The 22,834-nt window shown below is 50.0% G+C and overlaps 1 protein-coding gene across 4 annotated transcripts; it reads left to right on the top strand.

Moving 5' to 3' along the window:
• The first annotated feature begins 205 nt into the window (after nucleotides 1–205).
• LOC112996361 (RING finger protein 37) lies at nucleotides 206–20,301 on the top strand. 4 transcript variants are annotated; one of them, XM_026121795.2, is made up of 6 exons: nucleotides 210–347; nucleotides 8,561–8,650; nucleotides 11,932–12,028; nucleotides 14,274–15,456; nucleotides 17,750–17,911; nucleotides 19,379–20,301. In XM_026121795.2, exons 3-6 carry the CDS (start codon nucleotides 11,975–11,977, stop codon nucleotides 19,585–19,587), a joined length of 1,608 nt encoding a protein of 535 aa, XP_025977580.2. In that variant the 5' UTR covers nucleotides 210–347; nucleotides 8,561–8,650; nucleotides 11,932–11,974; the 3' UTR covers nucleotides 19,588–20,301. The 4 variants fall into 4 exon arrangements, with proteins under 4 accessions (XP_025977579.2, XP_025977580.2, XP_064367707.1 ...); XM_026121796.2 differs by lacking the exon at nucleotides 210–347 and adding an exon at nucleotides 6,270–6,376; XM_064511637.1 differs by lacking the exon at nucleotides 8,561–8,650.
• The last annotated feature ends 2,533 nt before the right edge of the window (nucleotides 20,302–22,834 follow it).

Here is a 22,834-nt window from a genome sequence, read left to right as displayed (position 1 = left end):
CCGAGGCACCGCGTCACGTGACACCCCCGCGAAACCCTCGCTGCGTCACGTGACGCCAGCACAGCTTCCCCGCCCCCTTCGTGTCACGTGACGCCGTGGAGGGGAGCGGGCACGTGTCGCCAGCGTCACCTGGCGGCGCGGCGGCGGCCCTGCAGCCTCCGTCCCCGCCCGCTGTCCTACCCTGCGCCGCCGCGCAGGGCCCCGCTCGGCTGCCGTACGGCCGGAAGTGCGTTGCTGTCAGGTGTCCGGAAGCGTCGGGAAGCGACGGGGGCGGTTGGGCTGCGGGGCTCGCAGGCAGCAGGGCGAGACCCGGCGGCGGCGGCGGACGCGGCGACCGCCGGGCCCCGGTGAGTGCGAGCGGGGAGCGCGGGCCGACACGAGCTCCCTCCCCGCCCCGGCCCTTTCCCTCCCCTCCCGCCACGGCGGGGCGGCGCCACCCCCTCAGCGGGGAGCGGTTGAGGGGGTGCGGGCCACTGCGCATGCGCGCAGCCCCCCCCCCCGGGCCTGGCCGCCCTCCCCTGGGGCAGCAGCGTGGGGGGGCAGCGCTGCGCCCCTATAGCTGTCTATAGGGATGTGTCTGTACGGGAATATCTCTGCATATACACCTGGGGGGGCTTCGTTTTTAGCAGGGGCCAGCGGTGCGTCACGGGCAGCTGCGGCAGGAGCAGCTGGGCCCCGCTGCTGGTCACGCCCGCGGGCGTTTAATGCCAACCGGATTTAAAAAAAAAAAGAAAAAAAGGAAAGTTACGTTTTGGGGCTCTGACTTGGTAATCTGGGATTTGGTGGGGAAAAAAAAAGCCTCCCTTTGTGTTATTTTTCCCTTCAGACCCGGCTTGGATATTAATAGTAAGCTTGTGAGCGTGATGGGCTGCAATGATGTTTTACACCAAGCATTTCACCCCTCGGATCTAAATTTCCCACTTACTGAGGCGATGCCACGCGCCCTTTTGCTGTGAGTGGGTGGGATGGGGCGTAGAAGAGGGTCTCATACTGTAACATTAGCTATTCTCCCAGCACTGATCATGCACAGGTTTTCCCGCGTTACTGAAGGTTCCCTGACGTAATTTTGAGGAACCAAAAGCGCAGAAGGCATTTCAGGCCCAGGTGCACTTCTGTCCCCTTTCACAGAGTGACAGTCAGAGGCAGGTGGCATCCTGCCAGGAGGGTTGTTTTCCCAGGTGTTCAGCTCGCATTCAGCTGTGCAGATGCACTGTTGGCCAAGAACTGGGATTTAAGTGTGACACGCGCACACAGATGTTTCCATCCCAAAGGGCCTCCACAAAGTGCATTCACAGCCTTCAGGGCCCAGGTCCAAAACTTGCTTTCTGGATGTGAGTCACTTAGAAGTGAGTTTTCTGGACAGACTTGTACAGAGATGGGAAGGAGTTCAGTTGTGTTTAGACATGAAGAGAAGCACAGTGGCTGGGGAAGGGAATGCTGATCACTCAGCGTGGCAGGAAAAGAGGAAAATTTAACAGAGATGTAGGTTCAGTTGGAAGGGAAATGCTGTAGGAACGTAAAAGATCATAAAGATTTAGGCTGGGGGTTTTAAGATGGGAGGAAGTGATGGGCGAAAGGCCACTTGAACCCAGCCTGTTCTTTCTAGATGCTTGAGGTGCCTTGACCTATGCCTACCTCTGTCTCTTGCTGTGTTGCATGGTCTTCTCTACAGCTATTTTGCTGAATTTGGAACAATATAGGAGAGAGAGATTCTCATAACTGAGTATCTTCCCAAATGTGTCACAAAGCTTAATGCTAAGCCACACAGATGGTATTCTTAGCAGCATGCATTGTTCACCTTTGGGCCCTTCAGTGTGTGATTCTGTGACTTTGATTCTCTGTCTTTGGGTGGGCCTGGCATCAGTGAGAGGGGTGCTTTTGCTAGCAGCAAACAGTTCTGGATTTCATAAATAGTTTCAGCTTTCAATGGCAAATAGAACTTGCTTTAAATAAACGGCATACGTCTCACTAAGGCTTGTCTGTCTCTCAGTAATAGAAAAACGAATATAGGACATGCAAAACAGAGTCAGACAAGGAAGTCTCTCAGAAAGCCTAGGTAGGATAAATCTCTTGTCTGAGATCATTTCTGCAGCTTGGACTGGCCATGTGTGCCCCTCTGAGTGTCCCCCAAGTCAAGCTCTGCAAGGTGCTAGAAGAGGAGACTGTGCCAGAGGGAAGGGGTCTCCTTCCTCCAGCCACAGTGTGGATCTGAGCCTTAAGCATTTCACAGCTGTCTGCAGTTCAGAGCTGCCTGTCTCCAGCCTCGAGAAGATGGCACCGCATCATTTACGGTCTGTTCAAGCTGGGTATCATAGCCAACAGAGCCGGAAATTACATATTCATCAAACACTTTGCGTGCTAAATAGCAGGGCTTTGAAATCCAGCTCGTACTTGCTGCTGCTGACAGCTTTGCTAGGTCTGCGTTGTGCCACAGCGTCACAGCTCTCGGCTTGATTTTTACTGTCCAGGTTCTGAGAAGACTTTTTGTTTCCCCCGCTCGCGGACGCTCGGTGAGCTGGTGCACTCAGTGGCGTGAGCTGGTCTGTCATACTGGGGCAGCCTCGAACAGAATGTGCTGTTGTAATTTGAAGACTACTTGTGCCAGAAGGGAACTCGGCTTGTAACACAGGCTGGTTGGAGCCCCTCTCTGCTGTAAGAGTCAGCGGTGCTGCTGGGCTCTGCCCGGGGCGTGTGGAGCAGAGGCTGATCGGAGCCAAGGGGCCTGCTTGCGACTGTGCTCTGGGCAGTGCAGCTGAGATACAAATAAGGTGCCAGGCAAACTTAGCTCCTAATGAGTTCCTCATAATATTTATCCGTCCTTTACTAGTCATCCTGAAAATACTTTGGCATCTTTCTTGTCTCCTCCTCCTTGTATGTCTGTCTCTGGAAGCTTTATTTCAGCTTGCTCTCTCTCCTCTTTGTCTCAAAACCCCCTGTTCTCCACCCTGGCTGCTTTTTTCCTCTTTCTTCCTGCTGGGGACCTCTGAGAGTGTTACTGCTCTAGCTGCTTCTCCTCACCAGACAGCTAGTGGTTACTGCCCCCAAGCTCTGCCCATGGAACAGAGGACGTGAGGTCTCCTCAGCTGCCTCCGTGCGGTCAACACAGTTGATCCCTGAGGGGTAAATTAAGCTGATTGACTTTGCACTGAAGCAGATTAGGAGTGTTCACTTGCCTGCTCAGCTCACCTCTCCTGTGAGGCAGCTCCAGGCAGGCAGCTGTGATGCCTCACTCCGACTGAGCCCTTTGCAAAGCAAAATGTGCAGGGGTGACCTCACCCTCCAGCCTTCTGCTTTCCCTCCCCAGTGTCGCTCTTCCAGACACAGGGAATGGGGTGAGGCATGCTGTGCAATGGCAACAGTGAAGAGAGAAGCCTCAGAGACTGGCTGCTCCACCAGGAGCCGATGCTTGGTATGCCTCATTGCTGCTGCGTTTTCACAGACTTCTCCTGGGCTTTTCCTGGGCTCTCTTTTTCAACTCTGTGCTGAGATCCTGTCTTCAGAGAGAAGGAACACTGCAAGGTGGAGGTAAAGCTGTCTCGGGGGAGAACAGCCTGCAGAGAGCAGCAGGCTGCTTGCTTTGCCTATGCCAGAGCACAGGGATGTTCCCTGTCTGCCCACTCCCGTTACTGCTTTTGCTGCTGTGGAGGAGTTTGGGGTGCACAAGAAATTGTGGTGGTGGGTGCAGGGGATCAGCCCTCCCAGCACCTTGCATCTGGCAGAAACAGGGAGTGAAGATCATTACCCAGGCTCTTCCCTTCATCCCCTTACCCTGTCTCCCCATCTTACCCTTCCTTGGGAGGAGCTGATGCTTCGCTTTTGTGATGGAGGAATAGATCAGCTAATGGGGTATGGGAGAAAGTGGGAGTTTTGTACTCAAAAGGAGTGTGAAAATCCAGCTTCTGTCCAGCCAGACCTGTTTGTAATCCCCCAATCCTGCTGCAGTCCTTTCCTACTCTGATATCCCAAGTGTTTACCCCCAAAGGAGAATCCACCTTGCTGCTGCAAAATTGAATTTGCCTACACTGGTAGGACATCTTGATCCAGCCCTGATGAGGAAGCCACGTGTATAGGCAGAGCTCGGAGGGATGTCCGTAAAGGATTTGTTTCCCTCATGTTAGGAGCACAGACGCTAATGCATATTGTGGTTGCAGCATCTCTCCGGGGCTTCGGCTCTCCTGGTTGCTTGGTGTCCTGTGGCTCTAGCACGTTCTCTGTGCAGTGAGAGCACAAGTGAGTTTTAAGAAAGTAGTCCAAGGCATCCTTGGAGCTGGACACACACGGTGGGAGAAGGGCATGTTGTACAGAGCGTTGACCTGGTGCTTTTTTAATCACCGTCTGAATCATCGTGAACAGACTCATTTGGCAGCTTGTGCAGGCTGGCAGCACAAAGCTCAGCTCCTGACAAATTTCTCATCCTCACCCTCTCTGCTGTCGCTGAGTGAGGCAGGCGTTAGAAGGGCACCTGGCATTTTTAAGCCTTCTTTCTTCTAGAGCTGTGGGAAACCCTCCCATGACTGAAGAGTAAAGCTCTGTTCCCTTCAGTTAAATATTATTTCTCAGCTCAGGATGTTGCATCTCCTAATGATTTGTGTTGCTGCTCCCGTGCTGTTCCCCCCAGCTTCATTCTGGGGCCACTTCTCTTTTCTGCTAGTCTCCTATTGCAGGTTATGGGCCAGTTTTCACTCTGTGGACTGGTTTGGGGGAGACTTTTCTCACAGGCCTCACATACCATTTCCAGACACTCTCATGCGAAAAGCAGTGCGGCGCCATGGACACTTCCACAGTTCCTTGGGTGGTGGTTAGTGTTTCAGACTGATGTTGACTGAAGTAGCAGAATGCTCTGTTTGAATGCAGAAAAGGCTTTTGAAGATGCAGCTCCATTAAAAAATGATGTTTTTCGTATGTTTAAAATGAATGAAAAGTAGTTTGGGTCTCTTACAAGATGAAAAAGAAACGAATTTTTCCTTAACTCCTGCAGTCTCTCTCAGATTACTTGTAACTGCTGAGTAGCTGGTAACACCTAAGTGCCACGCACCCCATCTTCAGGTTTGTCAGATCACCTGGGTGTTTTCTTGAACTGCTTTTGCATGAGGTGGTGTTCGATAGTGGCTGCGTTACTGCCTCGCAGGGAAACATCTGCCTTCACTAGGGGAAACAGTGACATCGTTTAACTTTTGGTAGTGTAAAGGATAGATTAAAAAATGCTTCAGGATAGATGGAAGCCACTCATTCTTCGTCTGCCCTTTTTTCAGTACCTGGAAGCAATTCTGACCCCAGTAAATTGTGATCCATGGCTACAGTGCTAATATGCCGAAGATTTCCAGGACTCAGCAGGGTGACTGCGTTTTCGACTACGACCAAGTGCAAGGCCGAGAGCGGAAGCAGCAAAAGGAAACAGAAGAAGGAAGAGACCCCAGAAGCAGCCAACGCTGGAACTGAACCTGCGGCTACAATCCAGTTGCTGAATCCTTTGGGTTACAAAGTATTGTATAATCCATCTGCCTATGCCAAGAGCAGAGCTGCCTCCCAGCAGCACGCGGCTAGAAACCGTGGCCAGGCTCTTGACGGCACTTTCTCCAGCACTGGGCAGGTTCAAAGTACGTTCAGTACCACCTCTTCTCAAGCTTTGCCAACGATCAAAAATGCCCTGCCAAACCCAAAGTTCAAGCCGCTCCTCGAGCAGGCTGTCTCAGCGTGGCCATCTGCAGCACAAACCAAGGAAGAGGCAGAAATGGAAAAAACAGAGATGCATGACTCCAAGGAGGACCCTCGCGTGTTCCAGAAGGGGAGGCCTGAATACCGGTCTCTCAGTTATAATAAGTTTGAGCTGATAGAGGTCCTTCCTTTAGAAGCAGGTGATTCGATTTTACACAGTATAACTGTGTGCAAGGACAAACAGAGCCCAGAAACCATCACAGATTATTTTCGGAAGCTGAGCTGTTTGCCGGTGGAACAACACGCAGCGTTGAGGTCTGACCCCAGGTTTCATAGGCTGTGCAGCTATGCTGTTGAAAGCATCCAGTTGTTCAGTACATCAGAACTCATTGATATTTTAAAGGCTTTTGTTCGTTTGGTTGTTCCACCCACCCACCCGATGCTGAACGCGTACGAGAATGAATTCTGCCGCCGGGTGTGGGATATGAACCTGGACCAGCTGCTGCTGGTGGCTGATTACTGGCGCTGCCTGGAGCGTAGCGTGCCTTCCTTTTTGAGCATTTTGTTCAGCTATGCCAATATGCACTGGAAAGACCTCACCTTGCCCCAGTTTGTTCAGCTGGTTTATATCATAGGTGAAGGCCGGAAGTCACCCACAGACTTGATGCAGAAGCTGGAGAGCTTGATTTTGAAGTACTTGGACTCCTTCACCTTGGAGGAGGTGGGTACTATTTGCTTAGGGCTCTTCAAGTCAATCAGTGGTATCTCTGACCACGTCATGAGAAAAATTGGAGACAGGGTCACCCTCCAGATGGAAGACATGAGCAGTTACGCCTTAGTGAATGTACTTAAAATGCTCCGCTACACTCGCATAGGTCACTTGCCGCTCCTGAAGCAACTTGGAAAAGTTATTCCCCCTCGGATTCCTATGATAAACATCCAGGGCATCATGCACATCGCTCTTACCTGTTCCTCCCTTCACTACTATGACGAAGACATTTTGGCTGCTGTAGCCATGTCGTTGCCTTCCAAGGTGACTTACTGCCGAAGCAAAGATGCTGCCAAGTTCTTGTGGTCTTTTGGATGCCTGGACTATGAGCCTCCGAATGAGGAGCAGTTTTACTCCAGTCTGATAGAGCAAATGCATAGAAAACTCCACGAATTTGAGAAGTTTCCAGAGCACCTTCTTACTGGTTTGCTTGGCCTGGCATTTGTCCAGCGCTTCCCAGATGAGCTGATAGACTATGCTTTGAGTAATGAGTTTGTCCAGAAAACAAGAGAGAGTAAATATGAGCTCAGAAAGGACCTGTTCACCCTTGGCAAGAGTGTCGAAATTGAGTGCCCAGGTTACAAAGGCAGCCGCCTTTCACCTCAGCTCTGTAAAGAGATTACTGAGATGGTTTTAAATTTTGCCAAGGAGGAAATCTACATCAGGCCTGAAATTGTGGAAGCTGTATCCCTTCTTGAGAGCATGTTAGGTGGCCCTGAGTATGTGAAAAGCCACATGCTTTTGCCTCACACCAGATCAAGTGATCTGGAGGTTCATTTGGCCATGGATGGACGTCCCATCCCTTTCAACTTCAAAGATGCTACTGCAGATAAAAAACTAAAAGACATTGGAGTTAATCTAACAGATGACTTACTGACTCAGCTCATAAAAGGCCGATCTAATAGCCAGTCTCCCGTGGAAGTGGAAAACGAAGCCAAGGCTCATGGTCAGGAGAGGGTGGAAGAAGCACAGGCTCCCTGCACTGGGGGTCGCGCTGCATTTTCAGATGTCGTAGGTGACAGGTTGAAAGTTTGGCCTAAATCACAGAGGCCTCTTGAAACCCCCCCTTCTCCTGTGCTGGCTCAGCAGCCTCGAGAGGTGAAACTAGCTATTCAGGTGTCCAACCGAAACCACTATTGCTACTGCTCCAAGCGGCTCTTGGGGCTGCACAGCTTGAAAAGAAGGCAGCTCCGGCAGCTGGGATATGTGGTGGTTGAGCTTCCCTTCTGGGAATGGTTTCCTCTGCTCAAACGCACGCGTGTGGAGAAACTGAGCTATCTCCATTACAAAGTGTTCAACCCGGCGCTGCTCAGTGGGGCTGGGTAGTACAGTCTGGTGTAGTGCTTGCTCGGACAGAGGCTGACAGAGCCACCCAAATGCATCTCTGTTTCTGATCACTGGTCTCTGAATATTAGTTAAGTTTTTGGCAGGGGCTTTGTGTGCTGAGGCTGCCCTGGTGCGTTAGCCAATTCTGTTCTGCTTTGCTCACAGTCATATGTCTCGTGCTGTCCTTTATTACATAGATCCTCAAATGTTTCCGTTATAAATAAAACCGACTGTCGTATTCGTTTTTCTCCACGATTAGTTTTTTCTCCCCCCTGAATGAAAGTGGATGGATTTGGTGACTCAGTGTTTGAGAATAGAATAGTGTCAGTGCTGTAGCGATGTTTAGAAAAGAAATGGGGTATTTTTTAGCCATGATGCTGATCTGGGTATCGGAAAAACACATACCTATTTCCTTACTGTTCCCAGCACTGTTGATTTGGGGGGCAAGTGGGTGAGCAGTCAAAGTTTCTCCATTAGCAGGTGGAAGGGTCTGTATATAACCAGGACAGAGCGTGAAAGCTGAGTGGTGAGATGAGAGCTGGCGCTGAGGGTTGGGATACTCTGACCCTGACACATTCATTTCATTCTCAGCTCTCAGCAGTGTCTAGCAGCGAGGATTTACCTCCTGTAATAATCCTGTTGATGTGTCTGTTGCTGGTAAAGATGAATGGGGCCTACAAATCCAACTCGAGGCAATTCCTCTGCCTGGGCGATGATTCCTGTTGGGTTCTAGCTGTGTGGAGCATCTGCTCTGGAGGCTGGTAGTTTCACCTTCTGCCACATTGCTCATTATGTTATTTTCTTGCTCAGGATGTGGCCCGGTGTCTTATTTCTGCATCATGTTCTGAGGACAGAGTCGCTGGCTGCTTCCTGAGCCTTCAGACGGCATTTCTCTCTGAGGTGAGGGTTATTCCTGAGGTGCACAGGGAAGTGCATCTGACCAAAGCTGCAAGAATTATTTCATTTGGAGCAGCGGGTGACATTCCCCTTTCCACTGCAGAGACAGCCAAACCTGTCTGTCTGTTTTGCAGTGTGACATTTTGAGGCAGACTGAGGTGGAGGGTGGGAAAGACAAGCAGCTGTAACCTTGTTGCCGTCCCAGGCCAGGTCCCATGTGTTAGGTCATTTTGGCTGCCTGATTTAAAATGACTGGAATGTTTTTTGGGTTTTTTTTCCCCTCAAATACTCAATATTATGAAGCATCTTAGTTCAATGACCGCTATGCATGTGCTGTACTGCTGGAGCTCCCTGGCTGTATGCAGGACGCCAGGAAGAGGCACTTAATGACTGGTTACAGAAAGCATCATTTTAAACAAGATCACAGAGGGACTTGGGACAGCGAAAAGGACAGAGTGCAGTCCCTCGGGTCTGAATTTCGCAAAAAGATCATTTGCCTTAGGGAAGGCACACACCCAAAAAAGTGAACTCTTATGTGACATTTTGATGGCGCTTTGTAATCTTGGAGTCCTCACTTGTTCCTCTTTAAACTGTTCCTTAGTCCGAGTTGGTTTTTCGTGTGAAAAGTAAACAACTACATCCATGGCTAAAGGCAGCTCAGTGCCAAACAAAGGTCTTTGCTGTGAAGCAGGAGTGTAGCTGAGCTTTTCACAAGAAGGGTCACCACTGATTTGAACATGCAGAGTAATGTATTTTCTTACTGAAATGTTTACCCAAGAAAATTTGGCCTGAGTTATTTAAGACTGCCAGAGTTACAAACAGGTAGGAAAGGATCGTAAAATATATACATATAGATAGATATACATACAGAGCTCAATATACATTTGGATAGCTTTGAATATACATTGAAAGACAACAAATTTGACAAGAGAATAAATTGTTTTTAATTAACCAGAAGTAATTGCCAGAGCACATTAAGAGCTTGGTAAAACAGGATAAAAATTTAGGACATAAACTCAGTAACAGCCTTAGGCTAGGAAGAAGCTTTCCTTCATGACTGGGTAGCAGGGTGAGTCTGTCCTGAGGAATGGCTTTCACCCGTCTGTGGTTTGTCTGGTATGAGACAGGGCTGCAAAGAGCAGGTTGCAGCAGAGGGATTGCAAGTTCTGCAGGAGAATTTGTGGTCAGCCACAGGCAGGATCTCAGCTGACAGTGGCTCATGGTAAATGATTGCCTGCCTGAAGTCTTTAAAATGACTAGCTTGCGGTAATGCCGAGGTGAAGGTGCCTTTCTCCCCTCACCTTGATTCAGGGCAAGTCACACTGAGACTTACCAAATGCAAATGCACCAGTTTGCTCTTATTGGAAAAGAGAGGGAGAAGGGCAGGAAGAATGATTAAAGGTGTGGAAAGGCTTCCTTCCAAGGAGTGACTAAGCAGATGAGGATCTTCAATCCAGAAAAAAGATAGGAGGACTGCGAGAGAGGGAGAATCCTGGGTAGTGCACAGAAAGGGAAGAGAGAGCAGTGATTTCTCATCTTTCATAATACCAGAGCTAGGAAGGCTAAACTAACTTACCAGGCAACAAGTTCAGAATGAACCAAAAGCAATATTTTTGTCATGCACCCTGTTATTAAATTGAGGATCTTACTGCCACAAGATGTGGGTGCCAAAAATTAGATCAGTTCAAGAAACTATTTGGAAAATTCAGTGCAGTGCAATACCAACAGGAAGCCTTTTCTCAGGCTCAGAAAGCCAGGAGGGTGGTACATGCTTGCCCTCTTCCTCAGTTTTTCCTTTTTCAGGAGCAGGAATTGCTCCTGATCACTGTCTTACCAAATGTTGGGCTAAAGGGGTGCTAGTCTGGCCCGCGGCAGCTCTTCTTAGGTTCGTGCATGATTTGATCAAGCATTGGCATCGCAGGCTTCAAGCTCTGCTCTCTACAGGCCTTACTGCTATTACATTTATTTTTTTATATTGAATTTGTACCTCGGAGCCGATACCACATGTCTCGTTTCAGACTGTTGCACTTTATCACATGCAGGATGGACTGCGCTGGCACGCTTAGCAGGCAGGCAAAGCAAGCTTTGCCAAGCCACCTCACTTCGTTACAGTCTATGTTCCAATGGCCAGACTGAAGTGCCCCCAAAAGGCCAATTTCCTTTCAGCTGAACTAACAACTTCAGTTGAAAATCATTAAAGGGCTACTTGTTCTTGAAAGAAGCAGTAGGTTCGTGATTTGTAAGGCTGCCCAAGGCAATGACATATTAAAACTAAGGTTAACGTAAGGTTAAAACTCTTACCTCACAGATAATTTCATTCTTAAAAGTCATCTGATGTAACCAATTTGACTTACATTCTTTGAATGCAGAAGATAGTGCAGTCACTTGAGTTTCTCTAATGAACACTGTCAGAAGAATCAACTGGGTCAGTGTTCAGAACACAGATAATCTCCTTTAGAGCTATTAAATGCCCTCTGCTCCCGTGGAGCTATTAAATACTAATTATTAATATTTGTATTTAATCATAGCTTTCATCTGAGGCTCCTGGAGCCCTTAAGAAATATTGCTGTTTGCAGCAGCAGTGTTAGTGCTGATTTGTGTTTTCCTCATCCCAAGAGGCCCCATCTGAGCTCAGCGCCCTCATGTTGGGTGTTGTCCAAGCGCAGAGGCAGGTCCGGCCTCCAACTGCTGACGGCGGTAGATGGACGTGGTGTGCAGGGGGGAAATGGGCACGGAGGCAAAACATCCAGTTCAAGGCCACACAGCAAGTTGGCACAGGAGGAGGAATGGACACTGGTGCTTTCTGCCGCGCAGCGGTGAAGGGTGTACGCGCTAGCCCAGTGCTTAGCCCTGTGTCCTAAGATGTGGTCCAAGGAGGAGTGAAGCTGCGGGGAGTTTGCCCCGATTCCCCTCCTCGCCTTTGACAGCCTCCTGTGGTATTCTAGTGCTTTGCCATATCTGCAAAACCACAGGTGTCTTTGATAAACTTTCAGATCTAATTATGCATAGGCAAGACGTTTTTAATAAAAATAGCCCTTTTCTACCTTTTCTTCGTTGATGTTTCTCTGGGGTTCTCTAATGAATGTTAATATATGGGTTTCTCTTAATCCCATATCTTCACTGTAGTTATTTGGGTTTCTCTTACACTGGCTTCACCTCCCTGACTCAGATCTTAGCTGCGTTTTCAGAACTGCCAAGCTTGTAATTCATACTGGCTCTGAAACACAAGGTCCTTTCACTGTTTGCTGATGTTCACTTTCTTTTTTTTCCTTTTTCTTTACAAGCTGAATCTGATGCTCAGAAAGTGAGCTCTCTCCAGCTGCAAAGATGGTAATAAATGTCTGTCTCCCACAATTCAAGCCAAGAATTCACTGCAACAAGGTAAAATAATAATGTGTGTTGTTTTGGGAGCTGGAGGGATGGAGGTGTTAGGTGAAAATGACATGCAGGACTCACTGGGGCTGGGGAAGGCTGATTCACTGCTCATCTATAATAATTCATCAGTGAAGTCTGGAAGACAGAGTTCAGCTGGCCATGCCAGGCTTTGCTAAGGAAACACGACAAAGGCGATTCATAGCAAACTCCCATTGTTTTGTGTGGTCGGGGTGGTTCAGAGAGGGATTTTGACATGGGAGGCTGTGTATCTCCACTGATAACAGAGGTGTTCAGAGAGGATGCAGTCCCAGCTTAGGTAAGGTGTAGGCTTTTTAATCTGCAAAACTGAAAGTCAATTAAAATCACTTTCCAGTAACATGGGAGGGTTGTATTTTGGAGGGTGAGGTGCTGCTCGGAGTCACTAGAACAGCACCTGCCTTTCCAAGCTCACCAGTCTCCTGTCGTTCCAAGCAGGGAGGTTTTGTGAACTGATGCTGGTGATCTGAACTCCTGGATCCCATTCCTCTTTCATACTTCAATCTTGAGAAGGTCGTGTGCAAGCACTAAGAGAACCAGTATCTGGTGTGCTCAGGATCTGCTGCTCCTGTGAAGATAAAATGGAACTGAAAGCTCAGGACTTTGAAAAATCAGTATTCAGTGTTAGGACACTGCATTACCTCCTGCAAGTGCTCTAATGTGGAGGGAAAATGCCCTAATTTTGCAGGGTCTCATAACAAGACAAAGCTATGTCCTATGTACCTCATGTGTGTGCTTTAACTTTAGATACTGGTTTTTTTCCCCTCCGTTATTACAGATTTTAATTTGTCCAGTTGAATATGCAGCTCTCGACAATGTTGAAGGTACTCTACTCAGTAGTAGCAGTACTTCAGGTTTTCATTCTGCATCATCAGAATTGCTTAGATGCTACCTCGTCCTTGATTCAAAGCCATTTTTGAATTGCAAGAGTCTCCACCAACCCCCACCCCGCTCCCATGGTCTGGCTTCTCTGAGCTCTCTCCTCCAGGTCTCTCCAACGATTTCCACAGCTCATCTTTCCAAGAGGGCACAACAGTGGCTCTGTCCTCTTAAGCACGTGGAAAGTGCAGATGCTCCGGAGGAAAGGCCCTGCTGTAGGATGTGGTGGTGGAGCAGCCAGGTTGTGGGAGGGAAGTTTCAGGCACATCAGAACTTGTGAGGGAGCAGGGGAGAAAGGATACAGGTTAGGTGAGCAGGATGAGGCCCTTGCTTCCTCTCATCCAACCATGTTGACATTAGTGTAGATTCTCTTCCCTGAATTTGGGATGGCGCATGCTTGAGCAGTAGAACAGAGTCTTTTTCTTCTGCCACTGAAGCCCAGAGGCCTCTCCCTCAACACAGGTCCTTGCCCCATCTCGTGGCCAAGCAGGTCCTCCCTCATCCCTGCTGATGTTCACACATGCGCTGCAGATCACTCCGCTTGCAAGAAAGTGTAGAGGGGACCATATGAAGCAGGTGGAATAAATAGATGTTCCCTGCTGTTTTTTATTCATGTAGCAAGTGCTGCAGGCCTTTTTGGCCCCCAAGACTTCCAGGAAAGGGAATAGGTAGAGCCAAGCTGTCCAGGAGCAGACCACAGGATGGGATTGTGTTCTGGCAGATGAGGTGGGACCCCGCCTGGTTAGAGCGGTATTTCTCAGGGGTGGTTAGGGTTGACCCTAGCGCAGGACAAGGTACTTGGCTAGCAGATGTCTGGAGGTTTCTCTGGGAAGCTGGAACTAAATGATTCGGAGTACGTTTTCACGTGACAGGATAAACCAACGTAACGTTTCACCACTGCTGAAAGAGGGAAGATCCTGTCTCCCCACGCACCCATGCTCTGCTCTCAGCCACACCGTCCCACTACTCCTCTCATGCCACCTCTGCTCCTCATCAAGTCCCTCCATGCCTTGATTTAATTCACTGACCTGGTGAAAACCACAAACCATATGTGTTTTTCCGCTCTTTTAGCAAGTTAAATCAGCTCTGCAAACCGCCTGTCAGGTAACAGAAGGGGCAGAGAAGAATGGATGGGACCACATGGCTGGGAGGAGGGTGGGAATGGATCTGCTGTCCTTAAGCAGCAGGGATCTCCTGTTTTGTCTCAGCTGCACACAAAACTGCAGCCTTGGTTCCTACTTTATTTCCTCTTGTGAATCTATTTAAATGCTTGCAAAACCACTTTCCTTTTATTTTCTTGATTCAATTTAAACCCAGTATTTCTTTTGAAACACAGATTTCTGCTGATGGTTACGAAGTTGAGAATCTCATCTCTGAAGACCTTGCCAGGAGAAATCGTGGTTTCCGCAGCGAGTACTTTATCAAGCCTCCGGTCCACATCACTATCTCTTTTCCCTTCAACATTGAGATCTGCAGGATTAATATCGACATCTCATCTGGGGGATACCAAACCTTCACTGGGCTCGAAGTTTACACCTCTACCTCATGCAACAAAACTTCTTGGCAGAGCCCCGAGGGTCAATTCTCAGGTCTGGCCGGTCAGCCTGTGTCGGACAAAGACGCTTTCACGCTGGTGGGCAAAGCTGTCCTAAAAAATCAAAGCAAAGTGACATTTGGCCACAGAGGCTTCAAGCCGAGGCCTCCCTTCCATCAGATGGAAAATGTCCTCTCCTATCCCGGCTCTGCATCTCAAGACCTCTGGAACAAAGGGCCTGCCTCGCTAAGCAACGTGTCACACTTAAAAATCTGCATCACCCACGTGGCCGGCGGCGGCCTGCCGTGCATTAAGAGGCTGGAGGTGTGGGGGCAGCCTGCAAAGTCGTGCCCCCAGGAGGTGATCGAGGGTGTGTTTCAGGTGGCCTCCCAGTGCTTCGCCCAGGACGTCGGCAGCCTCAAGCCAGAGCTCTGGACGCCGATGGAGAGCGACTGCGTGCCCTTCAGCACCAACGACAGCGAGCAGCAGACCCTCCGCAAGCTGGTGGACGTCGTCCAAGATATCCCCGAAGAATTCCTGGACCCCATCACTCTGGAGATCATGACCTTCCCCATGCTCCTGCCCTCGGGGAAGGTGATCGACCAGAGCACCTTGGAAAAATGCAACCGGAGTGAGGCCTCCTGGGGCAGGGTACCCAGCGATCCTTTCACTGGGGTGGCCTTCAGCCAGCACTCGCAGCCCCTACCTCACCCTACCCTCAAGGCCAGGATAGACCACTTCCTCCTACAGCACAGCATCCCTGGCACCAACCTCCTCGGGAGGGCTCACGCCTCAGAAATGCTCACACCTTCTTCCATAACGATGTCTTCTCTGAAAAGGAAAATGGACTGTATGGATCAGAGCTCTGTGCAGCCACCGTATTTTTCTTCTACAAACTTACTTGTCACGTCTACCTCAGAGAACAGTGCTAAAAAAATGAAAACTGACAGTGACTCGCACTTGATCCAAATGGACTGTTCAACAGGTATCTTGGCTCCCTAGTTCACTTCTGTTTCTTAACTGCCTTGACAGCCCGGGACCAGGTTTTCAAGTCAGGAGACTTCAACCCAGATTGCCATGCCACCTCTGAAAAGCTTTAAGGCTATTGTATTTTGATGTTGATAGACATCATGGAAATCAGTTTATTGTCTTATTCATGTCCCCTCTCCTCAGCACAACCTGCTGTCCACGGGTGGTATTTACTTCCATTCTGTGCCACTATTTTTCTCATCTCTAGGCTCGTTGTTCTCACCTCGTTGGTCTGTGCAGTGTGTTTCACAGCTCTCTTGATGGTTCAGGTCTTCCTGTTTCCATTTTTGTTTGTATTTCCTTTCTACTTGTTGCTTTCAGGTCACTGGCATGTGGAGACAACCTTTTTCTTGTAATGTGGTTTGATTGGGGGTTTTTTGTTTTTTTTAATCAGCTAATTATTAGCCTGGACATCCACTGATTACTGGAGGCTCTTGCAGGAGCGTAGGATACTCTCTATAGGTTTAGCAGCTCTGGCACAGCAGGATTTCAGTGCTGGAGGGGTTAACTTCTTAGGAAGTGACAGTCTTTAGAAAGCAAGGGTGATTTATGGTTTAAGTACCAAGGAAATTCACACCTCTCTCCAAAAATCTGTTCCCTCTTGTGGCTTATTCTCAAATGAATAGTACCTTCAGCTTCCAGTCCATGGTGAAGAGCTTGGCTCACGGGTAACTGCTCCTCTGGACTCCGTGCTAGTTCTTTTGCTAGAATCTACATCTATTTTGCCATGCTTGATTTCTGCCTGTTTGCACAGGAACACCTAATGTATCGGAGTTGCTGTCTTTGCAACTCATATGTGGATATAACTGCATTTCATAGAGCAAATTCTATATCTTCTCTCTGGTATCATTAAACTGAGTTACTGCTTTAGGTAATAGTCCCATGGCAGGGAGGAAGGTAAACAGCTGGGAGGAGGGAGAGACACATCTTTAGCAATCTAATACTTAGACGAGACCGAAGAGAGCTGCAGTGTCTCTGAGGCCATGCGTTGCAAGCAGCGTGGGCTGTGTAGGATGCTATAAACACACGGCGCACACATGTCTTCTGGACACAGAAGGGCTCTCTCTCTAGGCAGGTAAGTTGAGTTTTCTTAATTATCTTCTCTAAACTAGTCATCTGAAACACATCAAAAGGTGGTCCACAGCTGCTGATTGCCGTTAGTGCCTGCTGATACCTAGCACTCTTCCTCCTCCTCCCAAAAGTGCTAAATGATGGTGTTTTGAGGCAAAAGCTTTGCTTTAAAACAAATTCCTTAAAGACTCACTTTAAAATAATGTGTTTTGGCAGTACCAGAAATAGTAGGAAGGAGTCAGACTGCACATTTCTGCTCTGATCTCTCATCTGGAGCTCATTCTGCGTTTTAGGGAGAGTCACTCGTTATTTTTATTGCAGAGGCGCTTAGAGGGCCCGCTGGGGCTGTGCCCTGTAGGGTCCTAGAGCTCTCCGGAGAGCCATGCCCATATGTAAATAAAGCACAGTGCTGGGCCCAGAGAGCTTGTTTCCATATCTTCAGTATTTCATCAGCCTTGATTGCTGTAGTAAATGTGCAGCTATTATTCCACGGTCTTCCTCTGGGAGATTTGTTTAACAGAATTAGTGGTGCAGACACCGTTTTCTTAATGCATAGCCTTAATCAAAGCCAGGCGTTTGGTGTTGCGCAGGAGAAAATGCTGTTGTCTCCTGCAGGAAAAGGTCCAATTCCTGTACCTTTGGCTTTATCCCTTGGCTCAGGTTTAGGTTACTGAAACAGAAAAAAAAAATTAGTAATCCAGGTTTTATTTGTGGGTTAAATGTTCCCAGTTTGCTGCACAAAGCAAACCTGAGAGCTGGGGCCCCAAGGACAGAGCCCCATGCGGAGCAGGGATCTGAGGGAGCTGGCTGGGCTTTCAGAGGGAAGCAGGTTTCTGGAGCACTTGGAGTTTTGGCCTTTCTCAGACTTGCAAGCACAAACAGACCTGAGATATTAAGAACTTTACGAAGTTCTTAATGACGTTAATGTCTGACAGGACCCGAAGGGCTTTTCATCTTTAGGATCCAAAGGTTTTTCCCCGAGGACGTGAAGCACCACATCCCCATCCTGGCACTTCAGTGGGGAAAGCGATCTCCTGAGAAAATCAGTGATGGAGCTTCTAAAATCCTTAGCATTGTCCCTTTTGAAATGTTCCAGAGACAAAGCAGCATTTCTGCTGTGTGCTGGCAGCTTGCTTGTTTGCAGTGTCTGCTTCTCGAGCTTGCACTTCTCTTTGCAGATCTGGTCTCTCATGAACAAAGACTGTCAGAAAGTTTGGACACGGCCTTGAACTCGGCGCTCAGCTCAATGCCGTCGTTTACGGCGAAGCTGATGAGGGGTCAGCAGCAGGCGCACAGCGAGGGAGGCTGCAGCAGTTCGTGGAGCGCAGGCACCGTCCTCGGTAAGCAGCAAGCCCCTCTGCTTCACGTTTGGGAGCAGGAGAGGAGAACGGTAACTTGTGACTGCATTAGCAGGGAGGGTTGTGCAAATGCCCAGCATCTTTCCATGCCTCTCTGGACCAAAAAACATCCCCAAAGTGTCTCTTGGTGAGTCTTACTTACCAGTGCCAGTCTGCTGCTTTTTTATCTCGGCAGGTTTAATGATTTATTCTCCTGGTGAGGTAGGTTAGACCCTGCTGACCCTGGGAAAGTGAGGCGCGTTGCCCATGTCCACACTGCAAAGTTGGAGTAGGCTTCGGCATGAGTCCTGTGATGTGGCAGCATTGTTGGACGTAGTTCGTCCCTGCTGCCCCTGGAGGATCCCGGCTGTGGTATCTGCTGCTGCACTGAGATACGGTGCTCGGCCTAACCCATGCCGGATTAGTCCAGACTGCCTCCACGAGGGCTCATCCTGCATCCAGGCTCTGGCTGTGCTCAGGCCGATTTGGGCTGGGTGCAGGCTGTCGCCGCTTGGCCAGGGAATGAGTCCGGCGTGGAGAGCAGGCTTGAACTTGCACCTGACCAGCTCTGGAGATGCAGCCAGAGAGGAGTGAATCTAGCAAATACCCCATAGCACGTTGATAACAACGTCACAGGCTGACGGGCCACGTGTGTGCCCAGGATCCCATCAGCTTTGCATTCACAGGCCAGGCTGTTGAGTCCTCACAGTTTTCATTACACCTGCTATCTAGACATGCTGATCAGCTGTGTATGCACACCACGAACAACTTCTTCAGGAAGCATGGAAGCTGTGTCAGAAGCAGCAAACCGTTTTACATCCCTCTGCAAGCCGGTACCCTAACTGCTCCCTTCTCTTCCCCTGCGTGAGGGTCTGCCTGTTCTTGGGAGAGAGGTGTAGCTGGGAGTGCCGGAGTGGCTTCAGAGGGACCTGAGGAAGGGCCGTGGGTGTGTGGCTCCCAATGACTGTGTCTCTGAATAGCTTTTGCTATTCCATGGTGACATTAAGCTATTAAGCTTTTTACTGTCCCCTTTAAAATTGCTGCTGTTTAAGAGTTGTCTGAGTAGCTCTTTATAGGTGCTATGTGACAGGAATACCAAGTGATGCTTAAAGCTTTGCAGACAGGAGTCAGTGATTAATTCAAATGTGGAAAAAGGAGAGAGTGATCTAGCCTTGGTAAGAGTGAAAAACCCTTTGCTGTCATCTGTCATCAATTAAAAAACCTGACGGTGCAAATGCCACTTAGATGCGGCCCTTCCTGAGCACAAACCCTCAGAAATCAGAGCACTCCCTCCTTCTTTGTACCGCTGGAGAAAACAGGCTGTGATCCTGAGATGTGAGCACCTACATCTGCTGAAAGCGAGGTTCCCAGCTTGCAAGCGGGGTTGAGTGCACAAGTCGTGCTCAGTTTGGGGTGGCGTAGGGTCGACTCGGCCCGCTGACCGAGCTGTTTCTGCTGTCGACTTTGCAGAGCACGGGAGGAGCAGCCAGACCCAGGGATGCGCTTCCTGCTGCAAAACCTTCTCCTCTTACTTCAAGACGGAGCCAGTCTACCAGCTTCCCTGTGGCCACCTCATGTGTCGCCCGTGCTTAGCCGAGAAGCAGAAGTCCTTATCGATACTGTGTGTGAATTGCAAAAGGTCGGTCGCCACCCACGACGTGAGGAGGGTTCACTTCTGAGGCCTCGGTTGCCGGAGCCTGCCGGGAGGCCGAGAACAGGAGCCGCTGCTATTCCATTTGTCTGTACCGATTACACGAGGACGAAGGCCTTTGGAGAGCTTGCCAGATGAGCGCCCGTAATTGTGGAGAGGACTTGGTCGTCTTGTGCTTACAGAGTAGTGGGGGGAGGGGGTTAGAGCATCGCGCCAGAGCAAAGCGGTCCGAGGATAATAAAAGCCATAGCTTCTTTAACAAGGAACACGTATTTATACGGAACTGATTTCCACCTGTCACACCTGCCCTCCTACCACAATCCCAGTGGCTCAGTGGTTAGCATAGGTGCCTTTCGGACCGTGAGTTTAGCTTCCCTGTGAGTTAAAACCGTTTCAATATTTGATGAGCAGCCATTCGGTCATGGACCAGGTGAAGTCCTTGTGGTTGACAACATGCAAGCTACCTGACTTCTCCCCCTGCCCACCCCTCTGCCCCCCTCCCTGCAGCGGCCTTGCCACGCTGCAGGAGCACATCCGTCATCGTCCCAAGTCCCCTAAGTCGTGAAGAGAGGCCATGGTTAACGCGCGAACACCTGGCAGCCATCTCATTCTGCTCATACAAACTCTGTAGAAAAGCCATCGCATTACACACCGTGTCACTCTCGGTTTATGTCGTGTGACTGGACCAGCTCCCGTCTGGCTGATAGACATTTAAGCCTTAATAAAATTATGGTTAAAGTTAGGTTCTCTTTCTGACTCGTAATTGGTCTCACTGTGTGTCTTAATGATTTCGTGTCGTGAATCTCTTTGCAGGGTACTGAGTAAATGGGCTGGAAAAAGCCAAGGCAACGCAACGAGAGGTTATCTGCAGACCCGTACGTTTTAGCGGGGCTGTTGCAGCAGCCTTGTGCCATCGCTATGGGTTTTCAGGATCGAGATGCCGATATTTAAACCCAAGGTGATCTGGTTTTCAGGGAGCTGTTCAGAAAAAGCTGGAGGTAAAACGTCTTGGATACGTTCTGTCTCTGGCGTGTCCTGGATGTGCCGAGGGTAAGGTGACAGCAGTGTTTTGTCATCTGTATAACCCCCTGCTGCTGGCACTTGCTTGGTAATTTCTCTCGGCAGAGCAGACATCCCTGGCTGACATTCTCTGCCGGTTTCTCCGGGGTAGCAGGCCTCAAGCTGAATCAACTCATCTTGCATGTAATACCTTTTTTTGAGCCTTCCATAAGGCACCTACTTGCCGAGTAACCCGCGATGTCCATCGTGTTACAAGTCTCCAGAAATAGTAATCTCATCAAGGAGCTGAAACATTGCTCTGTATCAGCACTGAAATGATCTTGCTCCTTGTTTGCGTCGGTGGGATTTTAGAATCCATCTTCATTTGTAGCAAAAAGTGCAACCTGTGAAGTCTCCCATCTTCAGATAACAAATGGTAATAAAACAGGGGAAACAATCCCTAAAAACCCCACAGTTTGGAGGCAGCAGAAACCCTGTTAATTCTGCGGTGGTGTCGTGTTTGCACTGAACCCTCCCGGAGTGATTCAGTGCTCACACCTCCTCCGCCCCAGATCTGCTCCAGGGAACGCTCGCTCCCCAAGAAGCTTCCAGCACGCACAGCGCTCTCGGTCTCGGTCTCTGGCACTAACAAAAGTCTCTGGCACTGACATAACTGAGTCGCCTCCAGCTAAAGCCAAAGCTGCAGCTCAGCCAGCATCTTTTCTGCCCACAAGTTTTTTGTGAAACCAGTGTGTAGCGATTCAAGCTGGGATTCATCTCTCTCAGCTTGAATGTGAGCTATCCGGGCAGGTTCCCTTCGTGGAGGGAAAGAGGGAGAGAACTCGCAGCTTAACGGAGTGATGGAGGTAGGAAGGCATGTCGGGAGGACGTCTGGTCCAACCCGCCTCGAAGGAGGGCTGACCTCCGTGTCACATCAGGTTGCGCAGAGCCTTCATCCGCCCTCTTTCTCCTCCCTCTTCTCCGCTCGCGATAAAGGACCCCATGACAGTCAGTTTGGACTTGGGTGTCCTTTATTGCCACCACAGGCGGGCAGATGGGATGACGTCCCCTCTTCATGCCCCTCTCGCTCTGAATCCATCGGTGAAGGGAGCCTTTATGCCCAGCTAGGAGCGATTCCTGCTTTTGATCGCTCGGGTTGCAGACGAGCGTGGGATCCTTCAGCAGAGACAGCTTCTGCCGACCCTGCCGGAGCACGAGAGGGAGATGGGCTTGGTGGTCTGGGACTCGCCCAGTCCCCTGGCATCTTCTGCCCTTCTCTGGAGCCAGCGGCTCTCTGGGGAGCGGGCAAGAGTCACCATCAAGCTGCCACACAGGATGGACAGATGCCATAAGAAGACTTATTTTCCAGCACCGAGTCTTGCTGCTTCCCAAAGAGGCAGATTCGGACCGCGGAGGCGTGAGAAGGGCAGCACCAAGTCCCTGGTGCCAGCGGGCTGCGCTCCCCTCCCCAAGTCAGCACCAACGCTGTTTTCTGTAACAGCGAGGAAGCGGAGGAGCATCTTCCAGGTGAGACGTGGGACAAGGTGGTCCTGGGCACAGCCAAAATCGCCTCCTCGCAGGCAGATGGGAGATATAAAACCCTTGGTCGCTGCCCCCCCCTTCTGCTCACCCAGCTTCAAGGCTGAGTCGAGCCGCGCCAGAGCACCCTGACATCTCTCCGCCCCGGCGCCCACAGAAGCGACAGCTAGAAAGTCTGTGATTGCTTAAGGGTTAGAAAAATCATCACCGTTTCTGTGCAGTGAAGAGGCTTTAAAGCTGCTGGCAGAACTAGTTCGGGCGCCCCGTTTCCCGCGCTCGGTGGTACCCAAGTGCTTGCGACCCCCCCAAAACCGGCACCCGGCGTCGCGTACGGGGCCGCGTTTCGGCCCCTTGCCGCTGCTCCTGCAACTCCCGCAGCCTCCCAGCCCGGGACAGATCCATCTCTGGCTTCGCCCTGGTGTTTTCCCCGCTGCCGGCCGAGCAGCCGCTCTCCCCTCCCGCGCCGGCCTCCGCCTGATGCCGCTAAGTGATGCCGCGTCGCGGCTGCAACTCGGGGGAAAAAATAAAAAATAAAAAATAAAAAAGCTTATTAACCTTCCCGGACTTTAAAGAGCGTAATTACATTTTAATCGCATATGCCGGCGTTATCATTCCCGACACGGAGTCATTTGCATGCCGCTCATGCCGAGCCGGCGCGTGAGCCGGGGACGCCGGCACCCAATTTAGCGGCTCCGCGGGCCGGGCCGGGCCCCCGGCACGAAGCCCCCGCCGCCGCC

Source organism: Dromaius novaehollandiae, chromosome 4 (genome assembly GCF_036370855.1).
Source record: "Dromaius novaehollandiae isolate bDroNov1 chromosome 4, bDroNov1.hap1, whole genome shotgun sequence".
Taxonomy (NCBI): domain Eukaryota; kingdom Metazoa; phylum Chordata; class Aves; order Casuariiformes; family Dromaiidae; genus Dromaius; species Dromaius novaehollandiae.
The sequence above is the reverse complement of the archived record's forward strand: the minus strand, read 5'-3'. Positions and strand labels throughout refer to the sequence as shown.

What these genes read in the sequence shown, in the direction of transcription:
- LOC112996361 (XM_026121794.2), top strand. Translation starts at nt 5,291, where the DNA reads ATGGCTACAGTGCTAATATGCCGAAGATTTCCAGGACTCAGCAGGGTG.